At 56.7% G+C, this 23,957-nt stretch overlaps 1 protein-coding gene across 3 annotated transcripts in view; it reads left to right on the forward strand.

The window, feature by feature from the left end:
• The window catches only part of PCSK6 (proprotein convertase subtilisin/kexin type 6), a 188,231-nt gene extending 164,873 nt beyond the window's left edge, over nt 1-23,358 (forward strand). For 2 of the 3 annotated variants that reach the window (XM_065901446.1, XM_065901448.1), the window contains 9 exons: nt 3,377-3,556; nt 3,702-3,740; nt 7,155-7,257; nt 8,194-8,390; nt 10,196-10,283; nt 13,244-13,347; nt 17,606-17,735; nt 21,759-21,871; nt 23,261-23,358. In XM_065901446.1, coding sequence (XP_065757518.1) covers nt 3,377-3,556; nt 3,702-3,740; nt 7,155-7,257; nt 8,194-8,390; nt 10,196-10,283; nt 13,244-13,347; nt 17,606-17,735; nt 21,759-21,871; nt 23,261-23,358 — 1,052 coding nt within the window. The remainder of the gene's footprint in view (nt 1-3,376; nt 3,557-3,701; nt 3,741-7,154; nt 7,258-8,193; nt 8,391-10,195; nt 10,284-13,243; nt 13,348-17,605; nt 17,736-21,758; nt 21,872-23,260) is intronic. The other variant, XM_065901447.1, reaches the window with a different exon arrangement.
• The last annotated feature ends 599 nt before the right edge of the window (nt 23,359-23,957 follow it).

Below are 23,957 nucleotides of genomic sequence, written 5' to 3' on the forward strand. Positions count from 1 at the left end.
AATTTATAAATTGCTTCCAATTTTATCAAATCAGAAAGGTGTCAAGCTCTTAATCATCTGAAAAGAAGCTCAGCTTCTTGTGTCAATAAGAGAAATGCAAAGTGAACTTCTCTGAATTGTCAGATTGTCCATCCAAAGCTGTGAGGAAGCAGGTATGTTGGTATATTCCTGGCAGGGGTGTGATATGACCAGACCCCATGGAGGGCAGTTTGGCAATGTCTGTCAAAATGACAAATTCACATCCTTTTTGATCCCTCCCCTCCCCCGCACCATTCTACTTTTACAAATGTAGACTACAGATACACTTACACGCATGTGAAATGATATGCTCCTTAGATTTTATTTAACAAACTCTGTGCAACAGCTCCCATATGACAGTCACTGTTCTAAATCTCTTACCATCATTAAAGTCATTTAATCCCCCAAGCTACTCTATGAGGTAGATATTATTATTATTATCCCCACTTTACAGATGAGGAAACTGAAGAACACAGAGATTAAGTACTTTGCCCAAGGCCACACAGCTAGTAGGTGGCAGAGCCAGGATTCAAACCCAGACTGTGCAGCTCCAGGGTCCTTGCTCTGCCAACCTCAACAGGTACCTCCTCGTGTGACCACAGTTATGGCACTGTTTGTAATTGCAAACATTTGGAAACAATTTACGTGCCTGTCAAGAGGGGATTGTTAAGTAAGTGATGCGATACCTCTCTGATGCAGTGATGGAAAGATGGCCAAGATGCATTTTAATGGAAAAAGCAAAGTGCAGAAGGTGCTCCCAGGTGTGTTGGTAAAGGGGACAGGGCAGAGTATGTGCTTGTATTTGCTTGGATAAGAATAAAATACCACCGGAAGGGTGCTCAAGAAACAGGGAACCGGTTGCCATGGAGAGAGATGGTGGAGAGAGATGGGGAAGCAGCTGGAGGGGGACTTCCACTGTGTTCCCTTTTATACTTGTAGATTTTGAGCCATTCACATTTGTTGATTATTTGGAAATGTAAATCAAAAGCCCTGAGTACCACAGCGTTTTCATGTTTTTTTTTTTCCTTGACCATATAACCAATTTGTTTCTAGATTTTTAAATTAAACTCAATTTTTAAAATTCGTGTGTGTGAAAGGTAATATAATATATGCCATGGTTTGCTTGTTTTTTTAATCAAACAATCCAGAAGAGAAAACAATAAAAATGAAGTCTCTCTTCCATTCCTGAACCCCAGCCTCCCATCCTAGGCCCCTCCTGCAAGACAGCTCCTACAGCTGGTTTCTTGGAATTTTTTTTTTCTTTTCAGCTTTATTGGGATATAATTGACATGTAGCACTGATACGTGTAAGGCATACAGCATAATGACTTACACATATTGGGAAATGATTGCCCCACTAAGTTTCATTAATATCCATCATCTCTTATAGAAAGAAAGAGGAAAAAAAACTAGGTTTTTTTCCTTGTGATGAGAACTCGTAGGATCTGCTCCCTGGTTTCTTGGAATTCATTCTGCTCTCCGCCCTCACCCAGGGCGTGTGCCGATCCCGAGCTTGGATCAGCCCCTCTTCTCTTGTTTGTCCTACCAAAACTGTATCCGAAAATAAGAATCTAATTTTAGTGATGAGGCCTTTGGTGGGTGTTTTTGGAGACATCATATAGGACTGAAATAAATCCCGATTCAAATTATAGCTCACGGAGCCCTTGTTCCCTGCCCTGTAGTTATTATGCTCCCCCTTAATGACAGTTCATCACTCAGCAGTTCAAATGTCCAGAGCCTTTGTGGTTTTGAAATGTAGCTTTAATTTGATCCCCGGGCGTTGAGAACGGATGATCGTTCATCTACAGGCCCTGTGTTTGCTGCACCTGCACCCGTGTGAAGTATCAATACTTCTCCTGTGAGTGTCGCTCACTGCGTTAGGGAAATGGCCACGGAAAGAGGCCGGCCCTTTGGAGACCATGTCCTGGGAGACAGCTCAGGACGGTTCTTTTTTTTTTTTTTTTTTTTTTTTTGCGGTACGCGGGCCTCTCACTGTTGTGGCCTCTCCTGTTGCGGAGCACAGGCTCCAGACGCGCAGGCTCAGCGGCCATGGCTCACGGGCCCAGCCGCTCCACGGCATGTGGGATCTTCCCGCACCGGGGCACGAACCCGTGTCCCCTGCATCGGCAGGCGGACTCTCAGCCACTGTGCCACCAGGGAAGCCCCAGGACGGTTCTTTTAAGTCGAAGGACCCACATCCTTCAATCCTGGCCAGGCCAGGAGAGGCCCAAGCAGTGCAGGGCCTGACTTGGGGGCTTTGGAGGCTGCAGGCTTTCAGGACCTGGGGCCTTAGTTGGCCAGGATGATGGTTAAAAAGAAATGGTGCTGCTCTGTGCCCCGTCGTGGGACAGAATCGATTCGTGTTGGGTTGATCCACTTCTCAATAAACCCTGAGGGGCTGGGGCAGCCGGAGCCCATTAGCACAAGCCATATGTCCTCCGGCAGGTCACACTGGCCTTCGGCCCCTCGCCTGAGTGACAGTGACAGCAGTGACCTCCCCGACATGGTCACACAGTGCCAAACACTGGGCACACCGTGGTGAGAAGGGAAGCTGGCCCATGGCCCATGGTCACGTCCAACCCGGCCCTTGTGTGCTTTATTGCATCAGGGATGCCGCCTGGACGTTGCAGGCCAGGTCTCCCCTTCTGTTCTCACCTGAGGATACTGAGCAGCATGGGCCTCGCTCCCTGGTGGAGGCGGCGGTTGGGGGGGGGGGGCCTGCTGCCCCCGCCCCATCCCTGTGCACAGCCGGGCTGCTCTCCCATGAGCCTCTGTCCTCCCCCCACACCCAGACCAGCGTGGGTGCCAGGCATCCTCCCGTTTCTGAGGAGGTCCTCCCCACACCCAGCCTCGGTGGACATTTGGGTTTGTGCCACCCGCCAAACTTGCCCACCTGCCCTGGACTAACTGGGATGGAAGGAGCCCAAGACGCAGGATGGAGCATCCAAAAAGCAGGACTCCTCAGCGTAACTCAGTTACCACATTTGGGGACAATGGGACAAGGCTGAGTGCCAGGCCCTGCCCCAGATCCACCCACTGGATGTTCCAAGATGGGGAGGGGGCTGCTGCCCATCATGGGGGTGTAGGCCAATGGGGGGAGGCTGTGCCGAGACCCAGGGGCAGAGACTGTGGCCTGGGCAGGAGGTGGGTTCCTGGTCCCCAGATGACGAGGAGGGGAAGATGCTGGGCTCAGAGCCCTGCTGTCGGGGGTTGGGGGGCTCGGGAGCCTGAGCTCGGCAGGGCCAGGCACTTCCGTGGGTGACAGAGGCCCCCGGCCAGACCAAGGGGCCAGAGCACATCAAGGGCTTCCCGAAGGAGGCTCTTGATCCTCGGGTGACTCTGGGTCTGGTGCCTTCCAGGGAAGTTGAAAGAGTGGAGCCTCATCCTGTACGGCACGGCCCAGCACCCCTATACCACCTTCAGCGCCCATCAGTCTCGCTCCCGGATGCTGGAGCTCTCGGCCCCAGAGCCAGAGCCACCCAAGGCCGCCCTGTCGCCGTCCCAGGCCGAGGTTCCCGAGGACGAAGAGGACTACACAGGTAATGAACCTGAGGCCAGAGTAGACGCTCATTTTTCCAGTGTAGCTCTTAAAACGCGGGCTGTTCCCGGCAGAAGGCGGGGCTCGGGTTGTAGGCCTTCCTCTTTCCTGGGAGTCGTAATAATGATGGTAATTTGCACTCACAGCTCCTCCCTCCCATGGCTCTCCTAATATTTTACAGACCAGTAAGTATGCTTCAAACCAGTAAGTACTCGCCAACCTTCCCAGGCCGGGAATAGAGGTTCCCTATGCCCAACCAGAACGGGGACTTGCCTCCTGGCTAGTGACACTCCTCTGGGGCGCCCCCTTTTCATCAGGGGCCCCCGTCTTCAGTCTCAGCCTCCTGACCCTCTCCCTAGTCCGTCCACTTTCAGTCCTTGTGACCAGAATGTGGGAAGGACCAGGGTGCTACTGGGAGCCCAGGACGGTTGGGCTGAGTGAGCACAGCCAGGAGTTGCTGGCAGTGGAGATCTTGACCCGCCCAGGGGCCTGGAAGAAGGACCCAGCACAGGGTCTCAGACCTGATGTCAGAGGACACTGATGCTGCAAGAAGCAGCTCAAGCCTCACACAGGAAGTAAAGATGCCTCGTTGCAAATCCTCTTCCTCCTGCTGCGCCCCTGCAGGGTGGCCCTGGGCTCTGGGCCTGCAGCGCTCCACGCTGCGAGCTGGGGCAGCATGCAGAGGACGTTCCCAGCTGCCGGGCTGGGCACAGTTTCGGTCAGCGAGCTAGGTGGCAAGCTCTTCCTTTCCCTCTGAACCATCCCAGTGATTTGTGAGAAACGGAGCCTTTCTGGTTGGGCATATTTTCCTTAGCTAAATGTTACAGCTACTTGATAAATGATGGGTGAGCTCTAAGAATATTGATGCTTTGAGTTATCTAATAGCTTCTGAAGAAAAAAAGTAACAAAATGGGAAACTCCACCAATACAGATCAAGCATAAATTATGGCCGATTCAATTTTAAACTTCTTCTACCGTGCCTTTAAAATGGAGCATTGAATTATGTATGGACTAATCTGCTCTGTTTCCCCCTGTGATTTATAAACTGTGGCAAGATTCAGTAATTATTAATAAAGGACTGATTTTTTTCCCCCCCTTAAAATCTGCTATGATTCTAACTTCACACTGTCCTGGAATCTCACTCTAACTGTTCTGCAACCCAGGCTGCTCAGTCCTTCCCAAGCCTGCCAGGTGGTTGAGGGGTCTCTGGGACTAAGGTGTGTTTCCGACACTTGGGGAAGTTCCGTGCAATCTCAGGGGCCAGTGGGGCGGGTGCACCAGTCACAGCAGGAAAGAGCGAGAGAGGGAGGGGGCAGGAGGGGTGTGGCGTGGAGGGAGAGGAGGAGAGGGCTTCAGGGGGAGGGGGAGCAGTGTGGAGGAGCATCTCGTTGGTGCCCTGGGGGAAGCCCTCCGAGTCACAGACAAACAAGCCCAGGTACAGAAGCCCAGGGAGAAAGAGAGGGTGCTGGGTAGGGGAGATTTTGAGGTGGGGCGATGATTCTCGAAGACTTTCTAAATATTTATTTATTTATTTTGGTTGTGTCTGGTCTTCGTTGCAGCAGGTGGGCTCCTTAGTTGCGGCACGTGGGCTCCTTAGTTGCCAGCAGGCGGGCTCCTTAGTTGTGGCATGCAAACTCTTAGTTGCGGCACGTATGTGGGATCTAGGTCCTTGACCAGGAATCGAACCCAGGCCCCCCCACATTGGGAGCGTGGATTCTTAACCACTGCGCCACCGGGGAAGTCCCTGTTGATGCTTTCTGTGGAGCTTCATGCACAGCTGAGGGGTGAGCTGGCAGGGGAGGCTGCATGCCTTTCAGAGGCGGAGCTGGTCATACAGACAGTGGGGGTAGGGGGCGCTGGGCCCCGCCCTCTGTCCGGCAGCGGGGGGCGCCAAGCAGCGCTGTGATGGGGGCACATAGGTGGAGGGCCAGCTCTCCCCGGGACAAGGAGTAAAGGGGAGGAAGTGAGTGAGGGCCGGAGAGGGGAGTCCAGCCGCCCATGGACAGTAAGGATCCCAGGACGGAAGGGGAGCGGGGCTCCTGGGGGGTCAGGGGTGTGACAGGTGCCTCACCAGAGCCATCTGGACAGCTGCCCTGTGAAGGGGTCAGCTGTGAGGTGGACATGAGTAGGGGACACTCTCAGCCACTGTCACCACAAGTGGATTGGGATGAGGCAAACAAGGACCAAGTCAAATGAGAATCGATCCCCAAATCGAGTGAGTCTGGGGCCTGGGAAGGGGTGGGGGCCCCTTGTGCTCCAGCACAACCCCAGCGCCCTCCCCGACCCAGACCACAAGGAGCGTCTAGTGCATCCCCAGGGATGCACGCGGCTCTGAAAGGGGTTCACGGGGGGACCCACAATGAGAACCTTGGAAATGTCAGCAGCGGTAAACCTTCAGGGAGGGAAGCCAAATACAGCTGAGTCTAACACTGGGAAGGTCTGGAGGCCCTTTAAAGAGGAATGAAGAGGGCTTTGTGCCCCTCAGCAAAGACCCATTGTGGGTGGCAGAGAATGGGGACTTTTGTCTTTCCCTCACGTCCCCAGGAAACTCTGGTGGCTGGCAAGACACCTCTTCTTTGCTTCTGAACTCACTCCCCACCCCCTCCAACAACTAAAACCTTGTAGAAGGTTGTTTTTTCTTCCAAGGACTCAAAAACTTTCATAACGCCCCGCCGGGCCCCTCCCTCCCCACATGGGGAGGCTTTCCAGAACCATCTCCCAGAGGAGGAAGAGCGTCGGGGGCCAAGGGAGGTGGGGGTCCCAGCACAGCACCGGCCCTGGCCCCCAGATGAGGAGGACACCTATGGAGGGGCCGCCCGGCCTGAGGGCAAGAGCCAGTCAAACTGGGCTCTCCCTCGAGGCGCAGGTGGAGGGGAGACCTAGGACAGGGCGCCTGATGGGGTCCCCCAGCTCCTGTGTTTTTCTCCGTCGCTTTGACAACACCACACAGGCTTCCAGAGTTAGAATTTGGGGATCGAGGGAAGACAGGATGCCCCCTCTGAGTGTGAGAGAGAGGGGAGCTGAAAAGGGCTCAGCTCCCGCCCACCCCAGACCCACCAGGGTCATGGAAACCCACCTGCCTCCTTCACCGCGTGTGAGGGACATGGCGCATTCTATTCCAGCCTCTCCCGCTTAATTTCCGTCGGATCTTCACTGCTTGGCCGCAGTTTCCTTAGCGCCTTCAAGCCCTCAACGCCCCGTATCGCGTTGCTCTTTCCTTCACGATGGAAATCAGAGTTGGTGGCTGGTCCAGCATTGTAACTCCGCTGCAGGGGAGGACGCTGCATGCGGCTGTCCCCTGCCCCTCCCGCCCCACCATGGCTGCTCCTCTAGAACCTCACAATGCCCGCCTTCACCTACCCGGGTCCTCACCCACCACCAGCTGTCCTGCTTGTCCTCGGGCCATCCCTGTCTCGAGTCATCAGACCCTCTGACACTGGAGCCCAGAGCCAGGCTTGGCTCCCAGCTGAGGCGGGTCCTTCAGGGGTGGGTGCTCTGGCCCAGCAGGGGCCTGTGAGACCCGGACATGGGGTCCTAGGAGACTGGACGTGATTGAGAAAGCATCTCTATGGGTGAAAGGAAATGCTTGTTTCTTTAAGGTGTGTGCCATCCGGAGTGTGGTGACAAAGGCTGTGATGGCCCTAATGCAGACCAGTGCTTGAACTGTGTCCACTTCAGCCTGGGGAGCGTCAAGACCAGCAGGTAAAGGGCTGGGCCTCCCCTGCGTGTCCTGGAGACGCCCAGCGTCCCGCTAAGGTGGCCAAGCTGTGTTCTCCACCCCCGCAGCCTGGCACCATACTTAGGAATTAACCAAACACCCTGGAAAGGAGATCACCCTGAGGGTCACTGCTGGGGAATTTTATGTTTTGGTAACCTTTTATTCTCATCGTATAAATAACTCGTGACCATGAGAACTCAGAGGCCGTGGCATTGTTTTGTCTGTGCTTATAAACTTTTTTCTCTCCATTTTGCTAAACAAAAATGGGTCGTATTGAGCATGACAACCACTTGGGAACTGCAGACAAATGTCATCTTAAGGGCCAGTACTGTTCTAAAAGTCAACACAGTCGGCCGTGAATGAGGAGCCCCCATCCCTGAGCGCCCGGGTAGGGGTGCAGCCCTCCTGGGGAGCACACACCCACCAGGGCTCTGGCAGGGGTGCAGCTGGGACTCTCACGGTGTCCCCGGGGCCCAGACACAGCCGCAACCTCCCTGCGCTGGGTGAAGACGTTTGTTCTGCTGGCTGGACACAGCCTGGAGACCTCTCACTGCCCGTGGGCACTGTCAGTGGGGTTTTGCCGGAGCTGAACGTTCCAAAAGTCAGCTACCATCGTGGTGTTGCCCAAGGAAGCCAAGCACAACCCGCGAGTGCCCCCGCCCACCTCGGGGAAACTTTGAAAGGGCAGGAGTCCCAGGTTCCCATGCAAGCCCTCAACCCTCTCCTGCATCAGGAACTTCTCAGGGGCATTAATGGTTTACCTGTGCCCTGGGGCCTTTGTTTCCTCAGAGTCTGCTGACAGGGAGGCAGCTAAGGCTTCCCTCCCAGCCAGCTGCCCTGCCTTGGCCTGACCCTCGTGCTGCCGGGTAGGCGTGGGGCTGGGGCCAGTAAGAAAGTCCTCTCCCGATCTGCTCCCACAGGAAGTGCGTGAGCGTGTGCCCCTTGGGCTACTTTGGGGACATGGCAGCCCGCCGCTGCCGCCGCTGCCACAAGGGATGCGAGACCTGCTCCGGCCGGGGCCCCACCCAGTGCCTGTCTTGCCGCCGCGGGTTCTACCACCATCAGGAGGTGAACACCTGTGTGACCTTCTGTCCCGCTGGATTTTATGCTGATGAAAGTAAGTGTGTGTCCCCGGGCCTAGAAATGAGGAGTCAGCCCCGCTCTGGGCTGGGGTCCCCTCTCCTGGGAGAATTTTCCCCACCCTCTGCTTCCTGTGTACTCTGTCCTGAGAAAGGACCCTTAACGGGAGGGAGGGAGAGAGGATGAAATCAAAGCCCTTGGACCCTGTTAGTGGATAGCAGTTCACACCCAAAACCTGGCCAGGGTGGTTCAAAGTGACTCAGAAATGGAGCCCCCGTAGTCTGGGGTTGTCACACTTCTGTAGGTCAGTGTCCATTATTCAGGATGGACAGGGAGGTAGCTTGAGCCAGTGGCTCTCAGGCTCAGACCGATTTCAGACATCCAAATAGAAAGGCTTCCGGGTAGGCCCTGCAGTCTCTCTTGGAGCAGTGGATGTGGGCGCTGGGCGGGGTGCGGGACCCAGCACCGGCTTGTGGCCTTGGTGGTTGAAACTGGGTGAAAGCCCCTCCCAGCAAGAGCCGCTAAGCTGAAACCGGGGTGTAAGGCCAGGGAGGTTTGCGGGTCTCCATGAATGAAGAGGGGCCTGCTGCCGGGCATAACTGGGCTCAGGAGGACAGGTTGTTCTTGGCTGTGCACTTTACATAGTGACCACACTCCCAAGAGGTGGGCGACGCTTTCCTCACCTTGCAGGTGGGGAAGTGAAGCCAAGCGAGGCCAAAGGGCCCACAGCTAGCAATGACCCAGTGAACTCAGAGCAGCACAGGCGTCCTGCCATCCTGCCTGTCCTGGGAAGTGGAGTGGTTGGGCTCTGGGGCCGGGACCTCACGCCAAGGTTTGAACACTCACCTCAGCCTGGAAGAGGCCAAAGAGAGGGCTTGGGTTAAATTGATGGAGGACAGTTTTCAGATGACGTGTTGGCCGTTGTGCAGGGAGGGGGCAGCGCTTCCCAGAGCTCGCCTCTGGCCCGCGTCCTGCAGGAGGGGTCCCATCACAGCGTTGCTCTCACTCCTCTGGGGAAGGAGCCAGGGATCCTTAAGGACATATAAAGCCATGGAATAACCACACTCTTTAGAGGGGACACAGAGTCATGCAAAACACGTTTCACAGGCTTTGCAAACACCTGCCCTGGGCTGCAACCAGACCTGTTTTCGGGGCAGAGGCTCCTCCATCCCTACCCCCCCACCCCACCCCTGGGCAAAAACCAGCCACCTCGGTCACCCCGAGAGTCACCCCCAGACGCCCTCGCTGAGCCCCTACAGCATGTGTGTGATGCCACCTGTGGGGCCCCGAGGAGGAGGCCCCGAGTACAGGGTGGTGCTGACTGGGTGCCAGGATGAGTGACCTGGGTAATCACCGAGACCCAGGGCTTCCTCAAGGTGTGGTGGGTGTCAGAGATTCATGTCTGTGGGGGGGACGGCCAACGTGTCAGTAAAGACCCCTGTGAGGGCCCTGGGTGGGTGGGGTCACTCAGGGGAACCCTCAGGCCCCACCGGTCACACTTAGGAAGACTGGCACCTCACTAAACTCTGCTCCGCTGGCTCCAGTCCCGGGGGAAGATGCAGGACTAGAGCACGTTTCCTCTGGAAAGGGCCCACCTCCAAGCCTCAAGGTCGTGTGAGGACTTCACTCCAGGAAAGAGGTGCAAGGCCTGTGATCTGACACCTGGGCACGCGGTCTCCACATGCCTCTGGCCGTCGGTCACTATGTCACCTGTCTAGCGACAACGCTGGTGACGGCTGTTCCATCCACCCCGTCTTGGAACACCCGAGTCTCGTTTGCCCGGATTTGATCCACATCCACTCTTCCCACCTCTTCTTTTTTCCTTCTCTTATTTTTCTCCAGATCAGAAAAACTGCCTTAAATGCCACCCAAGCTGTAAGAAGTGCATGGATGAACCAGAGAAATGTACTGTCTGTAAAGAAGGATTCAGGTAAGACCCTCCCTTCAGACCTGAGGCGCGGCCATGGATATATGCTGGTGTAAGTGTCTGTCATTGATTTACCAAATGTTTGCCTCCTTTTCCTAAAAGCTAAAATTTCAGAGGCCCAAAGCCTTTCAGGATACAGATTCCGAGTCAAAATCAGATTTCCACTTAGAGATTGGTGTTTATGATAGAAAGTCAGAGGATGGGGAAAATGTCTACATTTTATGCAACATTTGGAGAATTGGTAAGAGCGAGAGCGGATCCTCTCATAGAAAGTAGGGCTGGCGGCTGGAAGGGTGGGGAGTTCTAACAAAGCACAGCGCTCCCTTTCTTAGGCACCGAGCCCCACTCACTCCAGTTTCCTTCCCAGTCTGGATGACTGAGGGAAGGGCAGAGGGGGCTCGCTCCCTGGAGATACTCTGTAAATTCCTGGTTTGCCTGGCTCCAAGCTCAGCCCACGCCTCCTTTAAAAGCATCTGACCAAGCTAATGATTTTTTACTAGAATATTTTGGAATGTTGGTGTAGCCTGTTTACTGCCCCCAAATATACATTACTTCTTCCTTGAAGTTATCATCTAGAAGCTTAGAAATCATTCTGTGCAAAATTGTGCTGTGGACCCTCCCGCGATCCAGTCTTGAACCAGGGCCTGCACTTTAAGGAAGAAGGGACAGGTCAGCAAGGGCAGTGAGCAGGGGCGGGGCCGGGGGGCATCACTGGGCTCTTGTTAAAATGCAGGTGCTGGGCTTCCCTGATGGTGCAGTGGTTGGGAGTCTGCCTGCTGACGCAGGGGACGCGGGTTCGTGCCCCAGTCTGGGAAGATCCCACATGCCGCGGAATGGCTGGGCCTGTGAGCCATGGCTGCTGAGCCTGTGCGTCCGGAGCCTGTGCTCCGCAACGGGAGAGGCCGCAGCAGTGAGAGGCCCGCGTACCGCAAAAAAAAAAAAAAAAAAAAAAAAATGCAGGTGCTGACCCGGCAGCTCTGTGACTCTGCGTTTCTACCTGGCCCCCAGGGGACAAGGATGCTGCCGTTCCTGCAGCTTCCCCTCCCCTCAAATTCAACCCCCCAGGGTTGAATTCTTTTGCAGTAAGGAGTGAAGGAAGAAAACCAGCATTTTACTCCAGCTGCTCTCACCAACACTGCCTCATTTAATCTTCACAGCAACCTATGACGTATGTGACATATATGGCATTTTTCTTCACATTTTACTAACGGGGAGAGGTACAGTTTCCAGGAGCAGCATGACTAAGGTTCCCCAAGCCCGCCCCACCCCCTCCAGATCAGGGGATTGGAGAGAAGAGGGTCCACTACCCCACGCTCCTGGGAGTCGGAGGAGGGAAGGGGGACAGGACCCCAGAGTCACACGTCATGCCCGTTCTCTGACCCAGGGAGCTGGACGAGACAGGATGAGGAGTGGAGGGGTGACATGTGGAGGAAGGGGAGCCTCAGAAGGGAAAGGCGGAGAGGTTCAGCTGGCCGCCACTGGGGCCTGGGAGCTCGGCTGTGGGGACCCTCCCGCAGGGCCCCCCACCCAGGCCGGAGACTCAGGGTGTCAGGGGGAGGCACTGTGTTTCCAGCTCCCTGGAGCCTGTTTCCCAGTGGGGATGTGCTGGAGGGGGCGGTTCATCCCTGCTCCTGTGGGTCAGGTGAGGGAGAGGAGGTCAGATGCTCAGGCCAGGAGCTGTGTCCTGGGGAGAAAATGCCTCTCAGGCAGCAGCCCCCCAGGTGGAGGCAGCGGTGCAGCCGTGATGAGCAGTCAGAGAGGACTGCGGACACTGAAACATCATCAGCCGTAATCCACAGAAAGCTTCCTTTTATTGCCCAATATCCTCTTTAGCTGTGGCTTCAAATCATCGGTCCCACTGAAGCAGTGAGGGCGGCCAAGCCGTGCGTCCATCTCTTTAGGCTGGGAACATCTATTAGTAAAGACTTGACTGAACAGCTGGTGCAGTGGCCTGGGGGCTGGGACGAGAGGGAGCCCTGGGGTCGGCTTCCGCCTTGATACAGAGGTGCTTTCAGCCCCACCGACCTCCCTCCCCACCAAGTGCAGGAGCCTCTGGATCTCACAGACCCTGGGGCACGTGTCTGACGTGTCAGGCAGCAGATCCATCTACAAATGTGCAGCAGTGAGCTTGGGAACTGAAGCAGCCGTGGCAGCCAACACCCATTCACACTGCTGGGTGCCCGACACCTGCCAGGGTTCTGTCCTCAAAGTAACCTGACCACGCAGCAGCCTTGGTGGACAGCTGAGGGGACGGAGGGGCAGGAAGCTTGGCTGGCCTGCCCGGGCTCGGGGCTGCACGGCTGGGAAGGGGCAGAGGGTCTGCTCCAGAAGCCGTGCACTCACTGCCTGGCCGAGCGAGGTGAGGGAGGAAGGCCAGAGCCACAGCCGGCAGGGCTGCTAGGTCCCAGGAGTGGATTTTCTCTCAGGTTCATTGTGAAGCACAGACGGTTTCCAGCAAGGGCGAGGCAGGGACTCAGGGTCAGTCTTGCTGCCAACCCCACTCACGCATCACAGATGCCAAGGCTTCACCCAAGGCTGTGCCCAGTGAGACCGAGCCAGTGGGGTGACCCACCCGTGCTTGAGTTCTCCTCGTGGGCCTTGGGTTCTAGCGTGATTGGTGTCAGTGAAGAGAAAGTGTCACAGAGCAGAAGAGCACAGAAGGCATGGAGGGCATAGCCTCCTGCACAAGGACTGAGGCCACGGGGCTTTGGGAAGGAGCTTCGGGACCACCGGCCACAAGAAGGCAGAGACTCTGCTTCCAGGCCCGGGTGTCCCTTCCAGCCGGCCTCGAGATGCTGCAGGACACTTTTGCCGCTTTCATTAGTTCAGAACCTTAAGTGACTCGGAGAGCTGTGCTTTAGCAACTTTCAGTTCCTCTCATGAAAGACATTTGAGGGCAAATCATAATTGAATTAGAGCTTTGGAAAGGATATAAAAGACTGCCTTTTTTTTCTTTTCAACAGCCTTGCACGGGGCAGCTGCATTCCAGACTGTGAGCCAGGCACCTACTTTGACTCTGAGCTGATCAGGTGCGGGGAATGCCATCCCACCTGCCAGACCTGCGTGGGTGAGTTCACGGCCTGCGGGGGCCACATTTGGAGCCCAAGTTCCCCAGGCCGGTGGGCTGACTACCTGGAAACCCAGAAAGCCCTAGGACTTGCAGGCTTCCGTGGGCGTTGCAGCATTAAATCCCAGAAGCCCTACCAGGGGCTGGGAGGGGGAAAGGGGAATAGTGATTAATGGGTACAGAGGTTCAGCTTGGGAAGATAAAAAATATCTGGGGATGGATGGATGGTGGTGATGCTTGCATAGCAATATGAATGCACTTAATGCCACTGAACTGTGTGCTTAAATGGTTCGTATGGTCAGTTGTATGTTACGTACATTTTACCACAATTTTTAAAATTAAAAAAAAAAAAAGAAAAACCACAAGGGCCCACTTGGAGCAGCCTGGGTTTCCTGGTGTCAGGAGCCCAGCCAGGTAGGGGATGCTTTCAGGCCGGGAAGGGATGCTAACTGCTAGTGAGCTCTTGCGTGGAGCCCAGCCCTCACCTCAGGGTAGCAGTGCCGGAGTTTCACGATTCATGGATTCTTGGGGGAGAGGCTGGGCAAGTTCCTGTGGTGAAGGAAGAAGGCTTTTTAAAACATAGCCTTAGTTCCTTGTACTTGTCTTCCCTATTTTGAACATTTTACTCAAAGAGGAAAAGATCTCTGTAAGCAATTTTATGTGTATTGTAATTTCCCACAGAGATGATAGCATAGCTGCCTTCCAGGCGCAGTTTTTACGCAGAATCGCAGAGAATGATTGTCTTGTTGGGTTTCGTGCTGCAGACTTGTTGGCACCGGGATATTGTAGCACATTCTGAGCTTGTGGACTCATACGTATTTCTGATGGAATCTTCTCCTCTTGATCCTCCTTCCTGACCCAGCGCTTTGGTCCTTGTTCTAAGAAACCCGCATCAGGTTGAGTTTTTGCTGCAGTAACGCTGTAAGAATTAGGTCTCTGCTGACTCACTGATGCCGTAACATGGGTCCCGGGATGCATGGCAGGACGGGGCAGCCGTCCCAGTGTGGCCACGTGAGCCCATGTCAAGGGGCCCTTGACCCGAAGTGGACATGCCATGGCAAAGACCAGCACTCTCAAGGCCTTTGGAAGATGTGCCTTCCTGGGGCCCCCTCCTGGGACAACCCCCCCGAAAGGCAGGGGCCCAGCAGCCTTTCCTAGCGTTTGCCTCGTGGCCTGTCATTTTCATTGTTTTTCTTTGACTCATTGTTTAGCCCAGGTTGAAAGAGCATTGCCGATGTTACTTATTTAAATTTCAAAGGCACTTGAATCCATAAAAGTCAGGCGTGTAGCTTTAGATTTCATTTATTCAGTGTGGTTTCCTTTGTCTGCATCCCCACACTGCCTGTTGGCAAACAGTCTCTCACTCAGTCCAGAGACCTCTTTGTCACTTGAGGGGTCAGGCTGTCCAGGGGTCTCCCCTGCTCCCCACACCCGCCTGCCCGGGTTCCCTCTATGCTCTGGGATGTGTGCATCCACCCCGGACACTGCTAGGACAGGGACCCCACCCACTTCCAGCGCTGAAGGCTTCTCGCTGCCTATCACGGTCCCTGTCGGGAGCCCCTGGCCACCCGGCCCTCCCCTCCCAGCTCCCACTCCGTGACCACTGCTGCTCCCCGCCTGTGAGGGGCCTGGGTGCAGTGTGGGGAGAGTCGTGGTTAGACACGAGTACAGCATGGAGCACGGTGGCATCTGTCCCCACCCCAGGCCAGCAGTACCTTGGGACACTCAGTGGTGACTCAGTAGGAATAAGCCTCTTCCCATCCTGGTCCAAGTACCCAGAGCCTCTGGCACAGATGATGTGATCCCTTGGGGAACCCATCTGCCTTGGGTGGGTGCAGGGGACCCAGCAGGGCATGGCGCGTGGGTCAGCGGCTAGCGGCCAGTGGGGCACATGTGTGTGGAGTTGAGGGGCATGAGGGCCGGGCCTCACCCAGGGGAGCACGACATGAAATAGCAGATGAAAACCACCATGACAGGTCAAGAGAGAGATGGCAGAAGAAAGGAACGCGTTTTGTATCTTAGCACCCTTCATAGCACGTTTTTCCTGCCTTTTGAATAAGGGCCCTGCGTTTTCACTTTGTCCTGGGCCCCACAAATGATGCAGTGGATCCTGCCTAAGCCTCACCCGTTTTGCTACGATTTTTATGATCTGTGTCTGCTTTTCGAGTGTCTGACGCCTGGAAAGCCTTGTGACTAAATGGAATCCCTGAGAGACTTTGAATTACAAAGTTCACAATGTTTAGTAGTAGTGAAAGTAGTTGCTCTAGGAGATTTGTGTTGACTCCGCTTTTGTCATCGTGGTAAAAGATCCGGGACATAAAACCTACCACTTTGAAGTGCGTGCCTCAGCAGCACTGAGCACCTTCACGTTGTCACGGGGCCGTCGCCTCCGCCCGTCCCAGGGCTTTCTCTTCTTCTAACCCCAGCTGAACGGGTTTCATCCGCTTTTTTTTTTTTTTGCGGTACACAGGCCTCTCACTGCTGTGGCCTCTCCCCTCCCAGAGCACAGGCTCCGGGCGCGCAGGCTCAGTGGCCATGGCTCACGGGCCCAGCCGCTCTGCGGCATGTGGGATCTTCCCGGACTGGGAAGGCGGCGGCATCGGCAGGCGGACTCTCAACCACTGCGCCACCAGGGAAGCCCCATCCGCTTTTAAGTTTAGCAAATTGAGCATTAAACTAGGAGCAAACAAGAATGAGTGTTCTTTCTCATTGCAGAAGCTCCTCAGGCACTGGGGACCCTGGCGGCCCGGGCAGTAGGACATGGGTGGTGGGGTTTGTGGAGGGCACCAACGCCAGATGCTCCCTGCAGATAAGTGATGGGGGCTGGGGCACAAGAGCAGCCGTCCATCCAGACGGACATAAACCAGACGCATCTGTGGGGCGGCTCTCCCACTGCGTTGCTGCAACAGAGGGAGGACACCCCCGTGGAGACCCCAGGCAGGTGGGCAGCTACTCCTCATGAAGGCCCTGGAACCCCAAGGGCTCCCGCTTCTGCCTCACGCTCAGTCCTGGGCGAGCTCAGAATCCCCTTCCAAGCTGGAAGCTATGGTTCTGAGAGCAGAAACCAGCTGCCAGAGCACCAAGCCTCGGGGCTGGCAGAGCCGCCCTGCGGACCTCCGTCTGCCAAGGGGTCCTCCCGTGACACAGCCCAGAGGCCCCCCGTAGGTCCAGAATTCACTCCACCTCTGCCTCAGCTGTCAGGCCTCAAGCCGAGACAGGACCACAGTTGGGGGAGGTCTAAGGAGGGGCTGTGGTCTCCGTGAGCATCTGAGATGGTTTCTCCCTGAGTTCGACCCTCCAAGCCATCAGCCAGTGGCCACCTCACTGCCTCTCTGATGCTCCTTGGGGACTCTGACACGGAAGTGCACACCCAGCACTGACGTGTCGTTGGCCTGAATGAATGAACAGATGGGCAGACAGACAGATGGACAGCACGGTTTCTTCACTCTGGACCACTGCCTGCCCAGGCTGGTGAGTCCTCCTGACTGGGCTGCAGATTTTCCTTCACGACTCTTGACCCTTTGTTCAGAGCTCTTGCCTTTTCTGGTCCCCACGCCTTACCCCATAAGCCCTTAGCTGTTTTTTCTCTGTTGAAAGAGTCCTGATCCTTCACACCAAATACCTGTCAACCCCAGGCCCCCAAACCTCTTCTTTCCCTTTTCCCACATATTCTTACACCAAGTTCTGTCCACTAGAAATACGATGTGAGCTACTGATGCAGCTTTAAGTTCCCTCAAGAAACAGGTGAAAATAATTATAACATCTTATTTAATCCCATGTATCTAAATGCTATCATTTCTACATGTAATCAATATTTTAAAAATCAACAAGCTATTTCACTTTTTTTTTTTTTAAACTGTGTCTCTGAAATCCAGTGTGTAAGTGTGTTTGGCCAGGCCACATTTTGAGAACTCAGAGCTACCTGTGGCTGCCCTAGCCGAAATCGGGCCCAGGCCTGTTGGGAAAGGAAGCACCTGGAATCGGGGCCGATGAATGCGGCCCGGGCAGCGGGAGGTGTGCTGAGCTTGGTGCAGCCTCCGTGTCCCCATCCGTGAGGTGTGGGCATGAGGCCCACCTCCGAGGAGTGGCGAGGCGGGCCCAGTGCAAATGCACAGCGGCACCTGGGTGAATCTAGCTGTGTGGTGGCCTTGGGGTGTCTGAATAGGACCTGGATCTTACAGGTGCTGCCGCAGGTCTTGGACACGTGATGGGCAGGTGGGCGGTCCCTGACCTCTGCTGCTCTTCCCGTACCCCTCAGGGCCCAGCAGAGAAGAATGTATTCACTGTGCCCCAAACTTCCACTTCCAAGACTGGAAATGTGTGCCAGCCTGTGGCGAGGGCTTCTACCCAGAGCAGATGCCAGGCTTGCCCCACAAAGTGTGCCGAAGGTATGTGCGCCTTCCAGGCAGTCCTCCTGACTTAGCCCGAGATGGCCGGGGAAGGGCGGTCAGCGGTGCCTGTGGAGGAGTGGCAGGAGGGCTGGGTCTGTTGGCCCCTGTTCCAGGGGCTGGGGGCAGGGTGTGCCATGTTCCACAACAGCAGTGGGTGCAGTGGGCAGACAGGAACCCGTTTACAGAGGAGGGGACCCTGCAGGTGGTGATGGCCAAGGTCACAGTCAGGCGGCGGCCCTCATGCCTTTGTTCACGTCTTGAGTATCTGTGGAGACCTACTGTGTATCAGGCGCTGTGTGGCTGGGAAGGCAGGACGTGGAGGACGGGGCCCTGACTGGAGGAGCCACCACCCCGGGGCAGACACCAGGGACCCTACCTGCACCCCGGACCAGAGTGTGTTCACAGCATGTCATTAAGGAAACCATGTGCAGGATTTGTTTAAAATTTACATTGGATAATTTAGAGAAAATACAAGATCCCGACAACTTCCTCATTCTAAAGCCGCTTCCAGCCGGTGCAGAGATGTTATAACCCTGCTCCTTCTCCTTTTCCGCTCCCTCCCGTGTGTCCGCCAGGCGCGCCATCCTTTTCTGGGGCTCTGAGCAGTGTTCTCTCTTGTCACGGGATGCGGGCAGTGAAAGGAGAAGCCGTCTGCCTGGTGTCCTCTTGTCCTGCTGAATCTTGCCTCATGTCAGGCCTCATCACCTGGAGCCCAGGAACAGGGCAGGGCAGTCTGTCTCGTCCAGGCTGAGAGTGACAATGAGGAGTCTGCAGGTGACCTTGAAGATCACGATGGTGGGAGTGGGGAAGGGACCGTCCCTCTGACGTAGACTCAAAGAGGGAGCCTCAGGCGCCCACTTCAGAGCAGTGCAGGGAGACCATGCCCATCTGGCAGCTCACAGCTGGAGACCCACAGTGAGGATCTTTGAGATCCTCTCAGGCTGTGTTTCAGAACTCTTGTGGATTGTAACCTATTCTTTAAAACAAACAAACAAACAAAAACCAACAACCTACGTGAGCAAATGAGAGACCACCTGCTCCTTGCGCTTGTGGGACCCACTCAAAGAGGGTTAGGGTTTCAGCCCCACTACCCAGCCACCTTCACCCAGCCTTGCTGAGTCCCATGAAGGACCCTCGGCACCGGTGTCTGAAGTAAAGTTTCATTTTAACCAGCCAGCTGGTTCCAGGGTGATTACCCTAAGTATGGCAGCCAGGGACAATGCGCATTACACAGTGATAATCAGATTCGTTTGTCAGACACCCTGGCTCTCAGAGGATGCTAGGAATTCCCATGAGTATGGCAGACAGCCCCGCAGGGCACCCAGAAGCTATGGGGTCCCCAGTGCCAGGAGGCAGGGGGCAGGCAGCCCCTGTGAGCCCCTCCTTGGCTGAGGAGGACAGGAGCTCCCTGGGTGCTCACCTCCACGCGTGGCAAAGCTTTCAGTCTTGGAGGGTTGCTGGGGCTGACACAGCAGGCCTCAGAGATATACCCCCAGGAAGCGCCCTGCACGGGACGCCTAGGTGGTGAATCGCTAGCACTTCAGAGAATTCCCGTCTCCCGAGTCCCAGGGCTCTGGAGACCCCTCAGTGTGGATGCCCCTGGAAGGACAAATGGCCTTGGGCTTCTCCCCACCGAGGCAGCAGCAGCGTTCAGAGAGCCTGGCTTCCCGAAGGCCCCAGAATGCTGAGTGCCGGCCAGGGCAGCCTTGAGGGAGCGAGCAGCTAGGCAGGGCTCATGGGGAAAAGCCGGGCCGGGCCGCAGGCCTGCCAGGTCGGCAGCCTGGATGCCGAGTCGAGACCCGTTATGCTGAGGCCCACGGACGAGATCAGTCCATGATAAGTATCTCAAAAGAGGCGCCGGCCACCCCAAGACTTAGGAAGAGGACCTAGAAGAGGGAGCAAGGACCTCTTTGAAGACAGAGCAACTCGGTGGGGTGTCTGCCCCCCACCCTCCTACCACCCTCACTCCCCCAGCCCCTCCTGGGTATGTTGAGGCAGGGCAAGACTCAGGCAGGCCTTCTGCTCTGTTCTGTGTCCAGTGTGACGAGATATCTGCCATCTGACTGTCACCTGGAACAGCCTAAAGACGGGAGGCGGGGAAGTGGCCCCGGCAGCAGGGCAGGGAGAGGACTGCATTGGGCGCCGCCCTGCAGAGTTTGGCAGGCCAGTCGCTGTGGTGTTTGGGGGTGAGGTCAGAACCAGAGGCGTCTTGAAAGCCCCCTGCCCAAGAGGACCACCTGGCAGCCACGGTAACCTTGACGGAGGAGCCAAGAGGGTCTCTCGGAGAAACAGGGGCCCCCGAGGCAGTTGGGGGAGTGGCCCGGTGCCGGATTTTTCCCCAAGCCGGGGCCTCCAGATCCGAGCCCAGGCTGGCCGACACCTGACCGAGGCCTTGTGAGGCCCTGAGAGAGAGCCCATCCGAGGCTGCCCGGGCTTCTGCTTGCGGAACTGGGAGATGCTGAAAAGTGGTGGATTAAGCTGCTGCGTTATGGTCATTTGTTACATGGCCGAAGAAAACCGACACAGCTCCGGGGATGGCCATGGAGATCCTGAGGCTCTGTGAGGCTGAATCTGGAGAAGAAAGAGAGCTGTGTGCAGCTGGGTCTCCACTGTAGCCGCCCCCTTACTGTTTATAGCAAAGCAACCCTCAGCCAGGGCCTTCGAGACAGCTGACCACCAATTACACGGCTTGGCTCGGCCCTAGCTCCTATGTCACTAGCAGACATCATCTGTAAGAGAAGCGGGAGTTGGGGGGCGTGGTCCCCCCGTGCAGTGGCATGAGGCGCCTGTGGCCCGGCCAGAGCAGTGCAGCAGGACAGGGGCCAGGCCCTGGGATCTTCCCCAGAGTGCGCAGTAAGCGTCTGCACGTCGGGCCCGTCCTCCCGCTCCAGGGTCTGTGAGGGGGGAGGGCCGGCTCTTGCTGCAGGAGGAGGAAGTCGGAGGGGCTCCTGGATGCGGTTTGCCTGTGGGTTTACACGTTTATAAACATAAACTATGGGCCCGAACTCCAGTTTGGGGGTGACCCCAGGAGAACAAAAGCCACCTCTCATCCAGGCTGAGGGCCTGCTATCCCGGAGGCCCTGTGCAGGCAGAATCCATGATGGCACCTGACCCCGGCACAGGCCCACTCAGGAAGGAGGCCTACAGTGAGCCTTGCTGTTGACGTCTGGTCGCTGCCTGGGAGGTGGCATCTGTCCCAAGCACTGCCTACCCGATGCCCCACCCACCCTGTCCGAGCCCTGCTCCCGGGCCTGCAGCTGACAGGGAGCTGGGAGGTGGGTCTAGGGAGACCCAGTCCCTGGAGCTGGACACGGAGAAGGCAGCAGGTACAGCCCAGGTCCCTTCATGGCCCAGAGCAGGAAGGGGCGTCGGCAGGCTCTTCTGTGAAGGGCCCGATGGTGAGTCGTTTAGGCTTTGCTGGCCGTACAGTCACCAGAGCAGCCGCTCAGCTCCAGTGCCACAGACGCAGCCACAGACAGACCCAGATAAACGCACGAGACAGTGGAGTGCGCTGACCCTCCCACCCCCAAGGTCACGGCACTCTGTCAGCAATAGTCCTGGGTCCTGTCTCCGGGACAGGTCGAAAGGGCATCCCCACCCTCTGTCCCCAGGGGGGAGGCTGACGTCACCACAAAGGAGGCTCAGCCCCGGCTAGCCCCAGGGTCATGTCCGTCACATTCAGGGGAGCCTGGCCCCAAGCCCCAAGAGTCAATGCTGACATCCTCAGGGAGCCACCTGTGGCCACCTGTGCCCAGGAGGGCGTCCAGGTGAGCCACGGGGAGGTTCAGAGACCTGGGCCCATCCTCAGCTCCGGGCATCCTCCTGCCAACTGGCCGTGACCGTCTCCGCGCTCCCAGGGCAATAGAGGAGATACATGCAGATGCTTGGCCAGGGTCTCGGGCCGTCGTGGGGGGCACCGTTACAGCCAGGGGGTGCAGGGAGGGAGGGCGGGAGGGCTCTGGGAAGGGGCCTGGAGTGACTGTGTCTCTTTCCCATCTGGGAACCCGTGTTCCCCTGCAGGTGTGACGAGAGCTGCTTGAGCTGTGAAGGCTCCAGCAGGAACTGCAGCCGGTGTAAGACAGGCTTCACACAGCTGGGAACATCGTGCATCACCAACCACACGTGCAGCAATGGTGAGCGTGGGCGGGTGACCGCCCTGAGCTACCTCAGGGCTGCCCCGGGCAGAAGAGAAAGGAAAAGAAGATGCAGGGACCTCAGTCCCCTGGACAGCCCTGTGGCCCCTCCTCTCAGTGACCACTTGGCTCTCCCCTGGGCCTCCTCCCTTCCCTTTAGGCCTCTCACATTGACCAGACAGGCATCTCCACTACCAGCACAGCTAGTGCGGGTCGGTCCGTTGAGTAACTCTTACAAATGATTCTGTTCTCGCACCGTTCCCACTCTCCTGCCATAAGCCCAAGGTGGCCTGGGTGTGGTGACATGTGTTAGGAGAGGCCAGACCTTGGAGGTCAAAGTCAGGAGGCCTGAAGGCTCTCAGCCTCCCTGCACATGTGTCAAGGCCCGCATGTCCATGGGAAGGACCTGCCTCTGTGCTGTGGGAGAGCCCTGGTGCTTTAAGCCGACAGGGAGAGGCAAGGATGGACTGTGAAAACAGGATCTCAGAGGAGACCAATTTGGGGATTCCGGGCAAGAGAAAGCTTGGCAGGGGACTCTGGCCTGGAGACCCAGTGCAGGGGCCGTGGGCAGACGTGCCATGGCGAGAAGGAGCCTCCATGCTCAGCAAGCCTAGGGAGGAGCAGTCTGGGGCTGGCTCTGGGCACTGTGAGCTGGCAGGCGTGCAGGAGAGGGTAACCGCCAGTGCCATGTTGTCCGTGGGCACGGAGCTGGCACCGGCCCCGGCCTGGCAGAGCGTGAAGCCTGCAGAGAGCACCCTGGGCACGCCCTGTGGACCACAAGGTGGTTTTCTTGGCTTGCAGAATTATGTCCCTTCAAAGACCAGGAAGCTCCTGATTTAGGAAGCCACCTCCTTGGGTTATGTATCCAGCCCGAGAAAGTGAGGCTATCCCCGGGGTGGGGGGGGTCTCCCGGTTCCCATGAATGGCAACATCCTCAAAAGCCAGCTGCCGAGGGGAGGGGCCAGCCTCCATGGCTCTTCCCTTCCCCCTCATCCTTTCCCTCTTGGTGACCCCCTTCCTCCCCCATTTGGGGTGTCCCCGGGATCACGGCATATCCTCCATCCTGCCCCTGCCAGGCCTGACCCCATCTTCCTCCCAAGTCCCCCAGCACAGCTGTCCAGGAAGAGGAACACAGGGACCACGAGGGCTCCCTGGCACAGCCCAGGTGTCCCCAGGCCCCGCCCGCTCCCCTGCCACCCCGAGTCTGCTTTTGTCTCCCAGACTCAGCTCTGGCCTCTGCCGCGCCAGGCCCACCACACATCACGGGGGTGACTGGGAGGGCTGCCGCCCCCGCTCCCACTATGTCCCCAGCAGAATGGGGTGATGGGAACAATCCTATCTGGCCCCCAAATCTCACATGTCCCTCCTTTCTCCTTCCCGGGGGCCCAGCCGATGAGACCTTCTGCGAGATGGTCAAGTCCAACCGGCTCTGCGAACGCAAGCTCTTCATCCAGTTCTGCTGCCGCACCTGCCTCCTGGCTGGGTAGGGACGCCCGGCCGCCCGCACAGGGCAGGGCCCCTCCTGTCTGTCCGTCCACCTTCCTCCAGGCTGTCGGCCAGAGTCTGTTTCAGGAGTGGTACCCTGCATCTGACAGCTTTATCTCCCCAGGAGCGAGGTCCTTCCGCGGCATCTCTGGGCGCCCAGGCCAGGGGGGTGAGGGCTTCGAGGAGGTGTCGGCGATGTCCTCTCACACCCTGCTTGCTGGCTCCATTCTTCTGGCTAACTCACAACGGGAACAGAACCAATTCCAGGAATCCACAGCTCCAGCTTCAGAGCAGCTTCTGGGACCATAAGTTTACTGAATCTTCGAGACCAAAGCAGAAAGGCAGGATGCTTGGTGCATTGCTCTTCTCCCCATGCTTTTGGGCAGCCCGCAGACCCCTGGGCTGTGCCCCTGCGTGATGGAGGGCTAAGGGGCATACCTGCTCATCTGCCTGCCACAGTCTGGGGGATGGTCTGATCAGACTGTAAATAAAACAGATTTCGGGGCAAACGTGTGACCACTGGGGATGGAGCATCTATTTCTCCATAATCAGCGACTTCTGAAACTGCAGCCATGGCTTAGAAAGTCTAATCCCAAACGGA

Source organism: Phocoena phocoena, chromosome 2 (assembly GCF_963924675.1).
Source record: "Phocoena phocoena chromosome 2, mPhoPho1.1, whole genome shotgun sequence".
NCBI lineage: Eukaryota > Metazoa > Chordata > Mammalia > Artiodactyla > Phocoenidae > Phocoena > Phocoena phocoena.